General features: G+C 38.2%; 1 protein-coding gene across 1 annotated transcript; it reads right to left on the reverse strand.

The window, feature by feature from the left end:
• Positions 1–9802: 9802 nt before the first annotated feature.
• LOC140890221 (ELF3-like protein 2) lies at positions 9803–13552 on the reverse strand. Its single transcript, XM_073297982.1, has 4 exons — positions 12876–13552; positions 11395–12071; positions 11108–11159; positions 9803–10989 (listed from the first exon to the last, which is right to left on the reverse strand). Exons 1-4 carry the CDS (start codon positions 13056–13058, stop codon positions 10108–10110), a joined length of 1794 nt encoding a protein of 597 aa, XP_073154083.1. The 5' UTR covers positions 13059–13552; the 3' UTR covers positions 9803–10107.
• Positions 13553–16880: the final 3328 nt, after the last annotated feature.

Below are 16880 nucleotides of genomic sequence, written 5' to 3' on the forward strand. Positions count from 1 at the left end.
ATAAATCATGAAAATCACTAATTATGGGTTAAATGCTTAAAAATAACTTAAAACATGCACAAATAATTTCACATAATTATTTAACCCATAAATCTAAAATTTTCAATAAATAAATTTCCTAATTATGCATGCGAATTTACGTATTAAAAATACCGGGTGTTACAATTCTCCCCCCCTTAAATTTGATTTCGTCCTCGAAATTAAAGTACTTACCCGAACAACTCCGGGTAGCGAGTTCTCATGTCTGCCTCGGTCTCCCAAGTAGCTTCCTCCTCCGAGTGATTCAGCCACTGGACTCTGACCATCGGTATGACTCGCGTCCTAAGCCTCCGCTGCTCCCTAGCCAAGATCCGTATTGGCCTATCCTCAAATGCTAACTCCGGTGTCAACTGAAGAGGCTCAAAATCCAACACATGTGACGGGTTCAAGATGTATCTCCGAAGCATGGATACATGGAAGACGTTGTGCACTGCTGCAAGCCCTGGCGGTAGAGCTAAACGGTAGGCCAACGTGCCAACTCTCTCCAAGATCTCGAATGGCCCTATATACCTCGGATTAGGCTTCCCTCTCCGGCCAAATCGTACCACTCCCTTCATAGGTGACACTCTTAGAAACACGTGATCACCTACTCAGAAACACGTGATCACCTACTCTGAGCAGTCCTCATTCGTTCCCGAAGCTGAGTCACAATGTCAGCTGTCTGCTGCACGATCTCAGAACCAAGTAAAATCCTCTCACCAACCTCATCCCAATGCACAGGAGATCTGCATCTCCTCCCGTACAATCTACATAAGAAGCCATACCTATAGACAACTGAAAACTGTTGTTATAGGTAAACTCCACTAATGGCAGTCTAGTCTCCCACGAGCCCTGAAAGTCGATGACACAAGCCCTCAGTAGATCCTCGAGAACCTGGATCACTCTCTCAGACTGACCATCTGTCTGGGGATGGAACGTTGTACTGAACAAAAGTCTAGTCCCCAATGCAGTGTGCAAACTCTTCCAAAACGCAGACGTAAATCTCGGATCTCTGTCTGATACTATCGACACTGGTATGCCATGCAGTCTAACAATCTCCTTGATGTAAAGCTCTGCATACTGTGTCAACGAGTAAGTAGTCTTCACCGGTAAGAAATGAGCTGACTTGGTGAGTCTATCCACGATCACCCAAATAGCTGTGCAACCTCTGTCACTCCTCGGTAAGCCAACTACAAAGTCCATCGTAATATTCTCCCATTTCCATTTCTAAATAGGAAGAGGTATAAGAAGTCCTGCTGGACGCTGATGCTCGGCCTTGACCTGCTGACAAGTCAAGCACTCTGACACAACTCTCCCGATGTCTCTCTTCATCCCGGGCCACCAATACAATAGCTGCAAATCTCGGTACATCTTCGTACTTCCGGGGTGAATGGAGTACGGAGATGTGTGAGCCTCTGCTAGAATCTCAGCTCTCAACTGATCGACGTTCGGTACCCACATCCTACCACGGTACTGAACAATGTCATCCACAACTGTATATAGAAGACCGCCCTTGGCCTCATCCCTCTGTCTCCAACGCTGCAACTCCTCATCTGTAGGTTGTCCCTCTCTGATCCGATCCCGTAGAATCGGCTGCACCGTCAACACTGACAAGCTCGGTGCATGACCACTCGAGTAAATCTCCAAATCAAACCTCTGAATCTCACTCTGCAGTGGTAACTACACTGACAAACACGATACCACTGATGACTTCCGACTCAAAGCATCGGCCACTACATTAGCTTTACCTGGATGGTAGCTAATGTCACAGTCATAATCCTTCACCAACTCCAACCATCTCCGTTGCCTCATGTTCAACTCCTTCTGAGTGAAGAAGTACTTGAGGCTCTTGTGATCCATGAAAATTTTGCACTTCTCTCCATACAGATAGTGCCTCCAAATTTTCAAAGCGAAGACCACTGCTGCTAATTCCAAGTCATGTGTCGGGTAGTTCTGCTCATGAATCTTCAACTGCCTCGACGCATAAGCAATAACCTTACCACACTGCATAAGTACTGCGCCTAAACCTAGCTTAGACGCGTCGGTGTACACCACTAACTCCTCGTGTGGTACTGCCATCGCCAAAACCGGTGCGGTAGTGAGTGCTTCCTTCAGCTGATCGAAGCTCCTCTGACAGTCTGAACTCCAAATAAACTTCGTGTTTTTCTTGGTTAAGGAAGTCAAGGGTACTGCAATAGAGAAAAAACCCTTGATGAACTTCCTATAATATCCTGCCAAACCCAAGAAACTGCGAATCTCCGAAGCATTCCTCGGAATACCCCATTTCTGCACTGCCTCAACCTTCGACTGATCCACTGCAATCCCATCTCTCGAAATAATGTGGCCAAGAAATGCCACCTACTCGAGCCAAAACTCGCACTTGCTGAACTTGGCATACAAACGATGCTCTCTCAAAGTCTGCAAGGCTGTCTGTAGATGCTGTCTATACTCCTCAACGCTCCTAGAGTAGATCAAGATATCATCAATGAAGACTATGATGAACTGATCAAGATATGGCTGAAATACCCGGTTCAAGAGATCCATAAAAACCGCTGGAGCATTGATCAACCCAAATGGCATCACTAAGAACTCGTAATGCCCATAACGTGTCCGGAAAGCAGTCTTGAACACATCTGCCTCTCTAACTCACAGCTGATGATAACCAGATCGCAGATCGATCTTGGAGAACACTGAAGCTCCCTGCAACTGATCAAATAAGTCCTCTATCCTTAGTAGTGGGTACTTATTCTTCACTGTGATCTTGTTGAGCTCTCGATAATCGATGCACAGTCTCATACTGCCATCCTTCTTCTTCACAAATAACACTGGAGCTCCCCATGGAGAAAAGCTAGGACGAACAAAGCCTTTCTCTAATAACTCCTGTATCTGCTCCTTCAATTCTTTCATCTTGGTAGGAGCAAGTCTGTATGGTGCCTTAGAGATAGGCACGGTGTCTGACACTAAGTCGATGCTGAACTCCACATCTCTCACTGGTGGAATTCCTGCAACATCCTCCGAAAAGACGTCCGGAAAGTCACGAACCACCTCTATCTCTGATAATGATCTGCTAGATGGTCCGGAGGCCGTGACAATACTTGCTAGAAAACCTTGGCAACCTCGTTTCAACAGATTCCTCGCCTGAATAAGAGATATCACCTGAGGAATATCACTGCTCTGAGATGCATGGAAGGTAAACGGGTAACCTTCTGATGGTTTCACTGACACTGATCTCCGACGAAAGTCAATCGAAGCTCCATTGACTGTCAACCAGTCCATACCCAATATCAAATCAAATCCACTCAACGGCAAAACCACCACATCTGCGCGAATGGAGTGCCCCTGAAGCTCTAACTACAGTTCTCGAATAACACTAGAGGTAGAAATAATCTATCCTGACGGCATAGTGACATCATAACCACTATCAACAATCTTGGGTGTGATGCCTATCCGTCTGATAAACTCCAGGAAGATAAACGAATGTGTAGCCCCTGAATCTAGCAACGCAAACGTGGAGTTGTCTCCAACTAAAATTCTCCCTGCACGCAGAAGAATCCCAACAATTTTATACCACTACTAAACTTTTCCCCAAAGATAAGTCACTAATAACCCTTAATTCTAGTCACAAGTAAAACATGCTTCTTATTCTAATATGCAGATAGAAAAATCCCAAATACAAATTATTTCACAAAGAAAAATCAAAATTCTTAACCAAAGGAAGAAATTATAAAATACTAGGGGTAAGATATACCGGTGATCAAGGATGTGTCTGGGTCTACCTCCTCTGCCTGCATAACGAATACTCTACCAGTGGTGTTCTTCTTCCTCGGGCAATTTGCTATCTGGTGCCCTGGCTCTCTGCAGTGAAAGCAAACTCCTGCTCCCAGAAGACAAGGTCCCGAATGCATCTTCTGACACTTCGGGCAAGTAGGAAAACCTCCAGTATTAGGAGCCCCGCCCCTTGGCTGCTGTGGCCTCTGCTGCTGGTTCGGGCCCTTAGACGGTCCAGTATACTGCTTCTTCACAAGAGGCTGCGAAGATGGTCGCTGAAATCCAGACTGAATTTGTCTCTTCCCCTGCTGCTCTCGCTGTATCTCTCTCCTACCCTCCTCTGACCTCAGTGCTCTACTAACTGCCACCTCATATGTAGCGACGTTCATCATACGTACGTCATGCTTGATATCCGCCTTTAGTCCCTCCACAAAATGCCTCATCTTCTCCGGTGGACTATCTGAAATCAGAGGCACAAAATGACAGACCCTCTCGAACTGTCTCACATACTCAACCACTGACCTGTCCCCCTGTCGGAGACTCATAAACTCCCGGATCATGCGACTGCGCACATCCTCCATGAAATACTTGGCGTAGAAGATACGCCTAAACTCCGCCCAAGTCAATGTAGGAAGATGTACTCCCCTGGAAGCACCCTCCCACCAAAGAGCTGCATCTCCCCTCATCATATAAGTCGCACAGTTCACCCTGTCCACGTCAGTAATCCCCATGTATGCAAAGATGGACTCCAAAGAGCGAATCCACCCCTCAGCCACCAATGGATCGGTGGTACCAGTGAACTCTTTCGGCCCCTTCTTCTGGAACCGCTCAGCTACGTCCTCCTCGTGGGACAGTCTAGGACGTGTAGCCTGCTGCTCCAGCAGAGCAGTAATCCCCGCCATCATATTAGCATTGGCCTGCTCCAATGCTGCAAGTGGGTTCTGCGGAGGTGGAGGTGGAGGTGGAGGTGGAGATTCCCCACGTCTGTTCATAGGTCTCGGAGGCATTTTGCACCACCACATATTTCTTTACGTAAATCGTCATGCATAACTAAGTGTTTTAACATTAATGCTAACTTAAATTCTTAAAAGTAAATCATGCTATAAACACATAAAACTTACAGATCGGTAGCGTGGATTTTCTGAGCTCACATAGCAGTAATGACCCCTCCAAGGACCGTGCTCTGATACCAACTGAAACGACCCTAACTCTCTAAATATAAATAAATATGCGGAATTTTTTTTTTGTTTATACTTACTAAGTAAAAATACGTACATACATGCCCATACATATATGCACAGAATAAATAGATTTAAAAATAAATAACTTAAATAAAAATGCAACCTTTAATAAATTAAATATCTGAGTCTAACATTTAATAAAATACTGACATAAGAAAAATAAATAAAATTTGCATGCACTGAAAATATTTAAATAAGATGAGTAATAATATCCACCACTGAAAATAAATAAAAATGTATAACACGATAAAAATATTCAAAACATGACGTAGACTCAGACAACGGTCACGGGGTTACTGCTTGTCCGCTCATAGGTCCTCGCCGCCGGTGGGTACTACATCCTCCTCTACGTACTCATCTGCACCATATCAGTGTAGTGAGCCTAGAGGCCCAACATGCTAACATAACAAGGGTTTAAAATAATTTAAATCACTTTAATACTAATACATAACATATATATGAATGAGTATGCTTAAAAATATCATGAACATAACATAAACTTAAATTAAACTTGAATATCATAATAATACATAAACATTGTTGAGCAAAGTATTTTCTAACATCGAAAGGTCGTATTCATAGTGTAACCATACATACATTAAATACTGATCAGCGTGGTAAAACAACGTACGTGGCGGTGACGAATCACCTCTTAAATTGGCAGTAAACTGCCCTTCAATAGTTCACATATGGGGACGAATCCCTCTTAAATTGTCACACTACTTCAACTTCCAACATAAAATTATTTTCTTTTGCTCAACCTCAAACATTAAATCATGCATAAAAATTATTTCATGAATGCATGTACTTAAATAAAATGTGTGTCCTCCATATATATTTAATTTAATTTCATACTAACATATAAATATTAAAAATAACTTCCATGCATAAAAATAATTAAATATATCTATTCAGGACACATGCAATTTCTCATGGGTTGTACTGAACTGCTGGCCCTAACACTCAAGCCCATTTTCTTAAATTATGGTCCACTAACACTGAGACTGGCCCAATAACAAACTTAATCTGGCCCAATGGGCCCAAAAGCCCAAAGACTGGCCCAATAACTTCCATGGGCCCCCAAGCCCATAAAAATTATTGGACTAACTTAATTAAATTTATTTAAGCCCAATTAATTAAATTCCACCCAATTAATTAAATGGAACCCAATTAAATTTTTGGGATTTAATTGAGCCCATTTAACACTTAATTATACTTAATACTTAAAAATAAAAATACCCAAGCCCGACTCACTTAACCCGGACCCGGACCCACTAGACTTGACACATGACTTATTGAACCCGACCCGGATCCAACAACCCGACCCGGATCCCCCAAACCCTCACAACCTGACGCCCCTTTCCCCTATTCTGCTCGGCCGCGAGCAGCAGCCCTTCTAGGGCTGCTGCCGCCCCTGGCCGGAGCTCCGCTGGGCGGTCCTAACCTGCCCATGGTCCCAGCCCCATGCAGCCTAGATCAACAACACCGAACCCCCTTCTCAGAACCCTAAACCTGCGCACCCATGGAGGCCGAACCTGCACCAGCGCCTACCTGGGCTCCTTTGGCTCGAACCACTCGAGCCACTCGAGTCCAGACCCCTTTCACACAACCTAGGGACCCTGAAGGACCCTGACCAGCAGTCATACAAGTCATGGAGGAAGAAAAACGTGAGCATGATGAAAGAAATACATGAACAAGGTGCATAACCACCAAAACCAAACGATTTTTCTGAAATTTCCTTGAATAATTCTAATGCATACACACGCACACTATTAACCACTGATATGGCACGAAAATTTGAGAAAAAAAACATGCCTTGCACCGTAGAATCAATAGAGCCAAGTGCGTAAAACGTTTCCGGGACGACGATCGAATGAAGAACTCTCAAGAACTAAAAGAATCGGCTATGGAGGCTTCTACAATCTGCTGAAAACGTGATAATGGGGGCTGAAGAAGATGGAGGCGGCTAGGGGTTTCGGGCGTGAGATAGGGAGGGGATTTGGGTAGATAATATAAGGTAATTACATATTTATTAACTAGGGTAGATAATATACCATATAGATAATATTTTTAAACTTTCAAATACAAGTTACAATAATATAAATTTAATAAATCCCGAAATATTAAGACATGGTATTTTTAAAAGTTAATAAAAGTCATTAAAATGACTTATTTTGGCTAAAAATCAACCCTTAAATAAATATATAATTAAATACTAAAATTTTCTTGACAAAATACCTTAAAATATTATTTTTAAGGCTCATAAAACTCATAAAATATTTTTGGCTAAATATTTTGGTATCTCGTCCGTCCACGGTCCCGTCTACGCGATCAAAACAATTAATTTCCATAAATCATGAAAATCACTAATTATGGGTTAAATGCTTAAAAATAACTTAAAACATGCACAAATAATTTCACATAATTATTTAACCCATAAATCTAAAATTTTCAATAAATAAATTTCCTAATTATGCATGCGAATTTACGTATTAAAAATATCGGGTGTTACAATTACACCATGGTTCTCTTGTAAGATGGATATGTGAGATGGGTAACCTTGATCGTATTTATATTAAAAATTTAATATTGTTGGCTTTAATGTTTTTTTATGATGAATATCTAAATAAGATATTTGTCTCATAAAATTATCATAAGAGTGTCTATGAGTTTTTGTGATTTATATTTGTTTTGGTAAGAGAGGTAAATGAATTTGTTTTTAACTAATCCTCTTATCAGTATTTTGTGCCTTTGTTACTTTAGAAATCCTTCAATTTCCGATAATATTTATTATCATTAAAGTTTACCACTCCCCCAAATTTTGAAATAATTTATTCTTCATCATACCTAAATTTTTAAAATTATTTCTTATGATGGATGAGCAACTCTCTTGTGATACGTGTCACGAAAATTTATCTATGAGATTAATCAAACAGATTCATAATAAGAGGAAATATTTTTTCATTAGTTCAAGTTAGATATTCGTCTCTCAAAATTAATCAAAAGACAGTCATATAAAAAATTTTGTGAGTATGAATACGGTAGTCATATACCTGATAGGTTTGTTATTAAAAATAAATAAATAAAAAGGTTTTTAAAGGGGAAAAAAATATTAAGCACTGAAGTCTGAAGTCCTGCTTCTTTGGATTCACCAACGTAGCTTTTTTAAATTTAAAAAAAAAAACGATTTTATGACAATAAAAACTCAACAAAATGTCAATGTATTTTCATTTTGAAAAATGCTATTTTTAATGTACACTTTAGTTTAAATCCTTACTTAAAATTTTTCTCATTTCCCTCGTTAATTGCAAAAATACCCCGTAATAGGAAACAAATATCTAGTTGATCAAAAAAAATTTTATAACTAATAAAAAAGAATGTAAACCAAAATATATACCAAAGTGCACATCTAACATTTCGCTTTAATTTTATTTCATCTTATTTTCAGAAAAAACAAACTAACTTTTTAATCCAAACAAAAACTACTCGAAACAACACACTCCAGGTAACTTAACCTTTCAAAATATTAGCGAAGAATTAGAAAGATAGATTACAACAAAAACGGAGGGGCAAAATCACGGTTCAGTCCTAAATGTTTGGACACATTTCCGGTTCAGTTCTAAATGTTTGGACGTTACCGGTTTGGTCTTAAATCTTTCCCAAAAGTTTTCGGTTCAATCCTAAATGTTTATACGTTCCCGGTTTGGTCCTAAATGTTTTTCAAAAGTTTTCGATTCAGTCCTAAATATTTGAACATTGCCGATTTCATGCCAAATATTTCTCAAAAGTTTTCGGTTTGATCTTCCATCTACTCGTGTGTTAAAACTAACATCGCGTAGTGTTACATCATTTATAATTGAGTTTTATATTATTTATTATATATTTAAAATTAAACAAGTTGTAAATAAAACACAAATTTATTAGAGTTTTTATCCAAATTTAAATCAATTTTACACAATTTTCAAAATAAAAATATTAAATTCATGATGCTACAAAATAAAAACTTAAATAAAATAAACGAAACTTGAGGAATTAAAATTTAATGATGTTATTTCACATTTCTATTAATTTTGTTATATTCTCATTCATGATGCTTGCACATTTAAGAAAAAATTTGAAGGTTGGAAAAAGATATATATCTTTTTAAAACTCTTTTTATAATTTAAAAATTAGTATTTGAAAAAAATTTACTATTAAATAAAACTTAATTTCATATCACTACTTCAACGATAGTCAAATAATTCATTATATTTTCTCAATTGTTAACCATAAGTATTCTTCTCTTGAAAAATTTGTTGAAAATTTCAAATATTTTGTGAAATAAGTAATACTAGTTATTTGCTAAAATATTTCTTTATTTATTTGTGATTGATAATGTTTTTAACTATAAGATTTCACAGTTCAATTATTTTTTTATTCTATAATTTTATTTTGCATAATTTATATTATATTTTCATTTTAAAGACATTCTTGTTCATTTATTATTATTATTATTATTATTATTATTATTATTAGCTTCTATTTTATTTAACATTGTCTTTTGTTTACAAGTTTGTTTTTTATCACGCTTTGTTTGTAGATGAAAGGACCAAACCAAAAACTTTTGAAAAATATTTAGGACGAAATCTGAACGTAAAACATTTAGAACTGAACCAGCAACTTTTTAAAATATTTGGGACCAAACCGAAAATATAAAAACATTTAGGATTAAACCGAAAATTTTTGAAAAACATTTGGGACCAAACCGAAAACATTCAAACATTTAAGACTGAACCGAAAATATGTCCAAACATTTAGGACTGAACCGGGATTTTCCCCGAAACGGAGAATACAAAGCAAAAAGGCCCGCCAGCACAACAATTTAAAGATGTATTACAATAATATCCCACATTCAGTTATCTAATGCAACTACATTTCAGATCACAGGAATACAGTTTCTTAAGTCATATTTCATCTAATGCATCTACGGCGATTCATCTTTATAAGATACAGTTCAGTTTAAAGTAAGTAGCAGGCAGAACAACTGCAAAACTCTAATTCCGAACACCAAGATGGTGAGTAAGGCAGGAAATGACAAGGCCTACAATGAATCATGGTGTTTTCTCTCTTCTTGAATAGACCGAAAAATCCTAGCAACAGATTCAGTCGCAGATCCTGCCTTGTGAGGAACAACCTTAATCACCCGAGCAGGAGCGGGGCATTCCGGTTCGTTCGGAGACGTGGGAAAAAGCCGAAGCGCATTTCTTTTGTCCAAGACACTGCCTGATCCACTACCCTTCACTCTTTCACTTGTACTACTTGCTGTGCTACCTTGTACCTCAATATCCTCGGGTAACTGCAAGTTTTCCCGGTCTGGCCCAGATTTGTTCCTCTGGCTGGGCAGATTGACTAACTGAAATTGCCCTGGTATAGACAGGGGATTCACTTGTTCAACGGAAGAACTGGAAAGAGAAGTAGTGCTCATGACAGGCATCCCGAAAGCTGGAAAGTAGGAGTGAGAACCAGGGGCTGGAAAAGATGGGAACTGATACTGTGTATGCATAACAGGAACTCCATATGCTGGAGTCATGAAATTATTGCTAGGCATCGTTGGACCCAAATAGCCAGGGACAGGATACGGTTTGTATACTAGTCCTTCGGAAGGGGACATAACAGGAACCAACCATTGTTGGCCATGTGGTTGAACGGACCATGGTCTAGCTTGATTGCAAGTAATTCTGTAGTTTGGAGGCAGCACATTGTTTTGAACAGAAGATAAAGACGATTTTGCAATAGAATTTTCAGCTGAACCTTCTTCAGTGACAGGCTTTTTTGAGTCGTCTTTTGGATTGGAAACATCTGGAAGAGCTTTATTGGGACAATCCAAGGGAACTTTCTTTTCTGTCAAAGCCTTCACAGGTTTGCTTACATGGGCAACACCCTCCAGCAAAAAATGTGGTGACGTAGCGATAGATTTCTGGACCTGATAAAAAGTCAATACACAAAGCTTTATTATTATCATAAAAGCAAATCAAATCAAATCAAATTACTAGAAAGGTTACAGATATATGATAATCTTGAAACCAGTTGACAACTCTAACCTGAATTAATCTATGCAACTCAAACACTTGATCAGCAAACGCCCTTTGTTGACTGCAGTAACATAATCAAAGAGTAGAAAATTGGTTAGGTTTGACAGAAAAAAATAATAAAGCATCAAGCCCAGTAGCACAATGTAGATTGACGGAAAGCAAAACGGAAACTTTTAAAGCATCGTGAATATATATAAGCAACGCTGCTGCCTATGAGAATTCCAGGGAAGTAGGAAAAGTCGCATCCATCACAGCAAATTGTGAAAATCTCATTCAAAATGAGTATAATAACTTACTTGACAATTGCCCGTCTGGCTTTCCAAAATCGTTTCTGGCCAATTACACCAACGACATCATCCGGTGTTATCTCTATAGTATCAGTGATGTAAGTTTCAGACATAGTGTTAACCCTTCGCTGATCTTTCTTTGGTTCTGCGCCATAACTATGATCTCTCCCCATAACAGAAGAAATTCGTTCATCAACGGTGGATACATGCACGCCACAAACAGCAGTGTCATGCATATTGCTAACAGGTTGCAACTCATGGCAGGCCTCTAATTGCACGCTGCCACCACTCTTCGATCTTTCAATACAATCTAACGTGTTAACTGTTGTTTCTTGACATAGAGATGAAGAATTTGAGATAGCTCTATCCGGATCAGTCACCAGCTCTCTCAACTTCTCTTCATTTTGGATGTTGTCTTTTCGAAACTTGAATAAGGGGTTGAGGTAAGAACTGTTGTAGGAGGGTGGTTTTTCTGCAATAAAAAGATTTGTAGATTTACCATGGTCTACACTTAATTTGGAGTTAATGAAAATGGGAACTCTGAAGTCATCGTCATCCAATTCCTTTCTTTGATCAACTTGTGTCAATGGAGCACTGGAATCAGAAAATTGGCTATACTGCTTCTCGGATTGATGCCTTGGTAGCAGCTGCTGAGAAACAAAAATACCTTTTTCGCTCCCACCACCCTGCAAAAACAAGTTGGCATCAATAAAATTAAGTCACAATTGTCACATAAATCTAAGTGAGTGGCCCTTCATTAAGCAACAAAAGCACAATCCGAGTTTCAATTTTCAAGAATATCTTACCTTCCTTGAACCGAATATCCACAGTTAGAAAAAGGTCAAGAAAGAAATACCATAAATATCAAATACTCTTTGATTGTTCAAAATAGAACCGTATGTACAGTTAATAGAAGCTTATAAAACATGTGTCCAGGCTCCAGGTGCAGAAAGACTCAAATCATCATGCCAGGATGCCAGTCAAGGTTTAGGAGTTCAATTACGCACGTGCATTCACAGTTAAACACTAGCTTTGGTGTGCTTTAAAGGCTCAAGCCCCTCTTTAGGTTCACAGTAATGCAGGTATGGTAAATCCGAGGAAAAAATGCAAGTTAAGTGTGATCTTTGTTTGCTTATAAACTAATGAATATTTGCTATGTTTTCGTGTGATAGTTGAAGAAGTAAAATACTTGAAGGCGGTGTAATGAATTATTTTCGCATTCTTAAAGTTTAGGATATATTCTCTCTATGGCACCTCAATCTGAAAGATGCAGGCCTGGCATTTCACCTTTCACTTAGGCTCGATTCTCCTATGTGCACACCAAAAACTCTAGCAACTATGACCAGGACTAATCAATTGCTAGCAACACTAAAAACTAGTCGTGTCACCACCAATTGTGCAGAAAATTTATAGCAGAGAGAATATGCAAGAACACAAGATCAAATTTTACGAAGTGCAAGACAAACAAAATGAAGAAATTTCCAATTCACCTGGCTCGAAGTTGGCACCAAATCCACTGTCCCCGTGAATCTCTGTGAAGGGATGCTCAGCTGCTCGTAAAGGGCCATCTTGTTTCTAGGTGGTGCTCTTGGCCCGCTCTTCTCAATCTCATTAACATGAAGCCTTGGAAACATAGGTCCCATCGTCTTATCCTCATCTTTCCCTCTTTTCATCTTCAACTGATTGAACTCGAATTTCTGGATACGAGCTAGATATTTTTACTACTTTGCATACATGAACAAAGAACCAAAAGTCCCAAAATTCCAAGATTACATCTATCTAGGTAAATCAAATTTATCCCGAACCAATCCACTTAAACACCTAGTGTTGCCTCTGTTCACAATTATCCAAAAGCGGACAACCCAATTGCAGAATATCCACCAAAATCGATTATTATGTTTTCTTCCAAAAGGAAACATAAAAATCAGCAGATTTCCGAGCAACACGGAACCAAGCGCATATAACGACCAATCTCTACCATCCACGAATCTAGAGAACCTGATAAAGCAAATACCTTTCACCAACAGAAAGAAATCCAATCTAGAAATAACTGAAAGGGAAATCAAAATGGAATCGAGAATTGTTTCGCCCTCGGGAAGGGGATAAATGTCAAGTGTGCGAAAAGGGTAAGGAGGCAAAAATCACAGAAATTGTGGTCCCGAGATTTGGATAGATCAAAACCTAGAAGCTCCCAATGAGATAGAATCGTATCAAAATCGAAAAAAATAAACAATAGTTATTATTGTTGTGAAAAAGTAAAAATTTACGATAAAAAGTAAAAACTCAAAAACTCAAAATTCTACACTTTATAAAATTTTTCTTTCTTCACAATTGTGTTTTTCTACACAAATGGAGAGACCTATTTATAGATCTCAATTGGAGATTAGTCAAAAATTAATACATCATTAATTACATCATCACACACTAATTTTCAATATTTTACAACTCAATTTTCAACTTTCAACCTTCAACATTCAACAATAAATAATAATATATAGTTATATATATTTTCAACACTCCCCCTTGTGATGATGATCATGATAGAATGACTATCTCCATTACGTGTTGTATACTGCCTCGTTAAAAACCTTACTAGGAAAAACCCATTGGGACAAAAACCATAGTAAGGAAAAAAGAGTGCAGCCACGTAAACTCCCCCTGATGTCAAAATGAATTATTCTTCACATATTTCGTAGATTGCGCATCCCAATATTATAAATGTGTTTTCTGAATATCGCCGTGGGAAGTGCCTTTGTGAAGAGATCGGATGAGTTCTCACTTGATTGAATGTAACAGATATCAATATCTTTATTCTTCTCCAGCTCTTGAGTGTATGCAAAGAATTTAGGAGGAATATGTTTAGTTCTGTCACTTTTGATGTATCCTTCTTTCATTTGGGCAACACATGCGGCATTATCTTCATACAGTGTGATTGGATTCTTGTCCACTGATAATCCGCAAGAAGTTTGGATATGCCGAGTCATTGATTTAAGCCAGACACATTCACGGCTTGCTTCATGTAGTGCAATAATCTCGGCATGATTTGATGAAGTTGTAACAAGTGTTTGTTTCTGTGATCGCCAAGAGATTGCAGTGCCTCCACGAGTAAATACATATCCGGTTTGGGAACGTGCCTTATGTGGATCAGATAAGTATCCAGCATCAGCATAACCAATTATTCTCTGATTTGTATCTTTTGGATACAAAAGTCCCAAATCCGTCGTTCCTCGTAAATAACGGAATATATGTTTAATTCCGTTCCAGTGCCTCTTCGTTGGACATGAACTGAATCTTGCCAATAAATTTACTGCAAAAGATATGTCTGGTCTAGTGCAATTTGCAAGATACATAAGGGCACCAATGGCACTTAGATATGGTACTTCAGGACCAAGAACAACTTCATCATCTTCACATGGACGAAATAGATCCTTTTCTATATTCAATGATCTGACAACCATTGGAGTACTTAAAGGATTTGATTGATCCATATTGAAATGTTTAAGGACCTTCTCTGTATAATTAGACTGGTGAACAAAAATTCCACATTCTTTTTGTTCAATTTGTAAACCAAGACAATACTTGGTTTTTCCAAGGTCTTTCATTTCAAATTCTTCCTTCAAGTACATCATAACTTCTTGAATTTCTTTATTCGTTCCAATGATGTTTAAATCATCAACATATACAGCAATAATTACACATCCGGATGTTGTTTTCTTGATGAAAACACAAGGGCATATTGGATCATTTACATATCCCTTTTTCATCAAGTGCTCACTTAGCCGATTATACCACATTCGGCCAGATTGCTTTAACCCATATAATGATCTTTGCAATTTTACAGAATAAAATTCTCTAGGTTTTGAACTTTGTGCTTCAGGCATCTTAAATCCTTCAGGGATTTTCATGTATATATCACTATCAAGTGATCCGTATAAATAAGCTGTAACAACATCCATTAGACGCATGTCCAAGTTTTCAGACACTGCTAAACTGATCAAATACCGAAACGTAATTGCATCCATAACAGGAGAATATGTTTCTTCATAATCAATTCCAGGTCTTTGAGAAAAACCTTGTGCAACAAGTCGAGCTTTATATCTCACTATTTCATTTTTCTCATTTCTCTTTCGAATAAAAACTCATTTGTACCCAACAGGTTTAACACCTTTAGGTGTAAGGACTATAGGTCCAAAAACACTACGTTTATTTAGCGAATTTAATTCAACCTGGATGGCATCTTTCCATTTTGACCAATCCTTTCGAGTTTTGCATTCACCAAAAGATTTTGGTTCATTATCTTAATTTACGATGTCACATGCCACATTGTACGAAAATATCTCATCAATATCTTGTACATTCTTTCGGTTCCATATTTTTCCAGTATTAATATAATTGATAGAGATTTCATGATTCTCGTCAGTTTGTGGTTCTGACAGAATATTTTCATCATCGTGTGTTTCTTCTGGAACACCATTTTCTATTTTCTGATCATCATTTTTCTCTATGTATTTTCTTTTCCGAGGATTTTTATCCTTTGAACCGATTGGCCTTCCACGCTTCAGGCGTTTTATGACATCATGAATGTCTTCATTTTGTTTCTTTGGAATTTCAACTCGAGCAGGGGCATTTACAGCAGGTATATATGATTTTGTTACCCCTTTTGTGTCTGCGAATGCATCTGGCATTTGATTTGCTATTCTTTGCAAATGCACAATTTGCTGTACATCTTTATCACATTGTTTAGTTCTAGGATCCAAATGTAATAATGATGGTACATACCATGTGATTTCTTTTTCGATGTGTTTCTTTTCTCCCCCTAACATTGGGAAGTTATTTTCATCAAAATGACAATCAGCAAACCGTGCTGTAAACACATCGCCTGTCTGAGCCTCAAGATATCTAATGATTGATGGACTATCATAGCCGATATAAATATCATTCTTTCTTTGAGGTCCCATTTTTGTTCTTTGAGGTGGTGCAATAGGCACATACACCATACATCCAAAAATTCTCAAATGAGAAATATCTGGTTCTTTGCCAAATACAAGCTGCAATGAGGAGTGTTTATGATATGCACTTGGCCTGATGCGAATCAATGCAGCAGCATGTAAAATTGCATGTCCCCATATAGAAATAGGGAGTTTCGTTCTCATAATCATTGGTCTAGCAATCAACTGCAGACGTTTAATCAATGATTCAGCTAATCCATTTTGTGTATGAACATGAGCTACAGGATGTTCAACAGTAATTCCCATCGACATACAATAGTCGTTAAAAGTCTGGAATGTAAATTCTCCAGCATTATCAAGTCTTATTTTCTTGATCGTATATTCGGGAAATTGATTCCGCAATTTTATTATTTGAGCCATCAATTTTGCAAATGCCACATTCCGAGTGGACAATAAACATACATGTGACCATCTGCTAGAGGCATCGATCAATACCATAAAGTATCGAAATGGTCCACATGGTGGATGAATTGGCCCACAAATATC

The sequence above is a fragment of the Henckelia pumila genome, chromosome 1, assembly GCF_033568475.1.
Source record: "Henckelia pumila isolate YLH828 chromosome 1, ASM3356847v2, whole genome shotgun sequence".
Lineage (NCBI taxonomy): Eukaryota > Viridiplantae > Streptophyta > Magnoliopsida > Lamiales > Gesneriaceae > Henckelia > Henckelia pumila.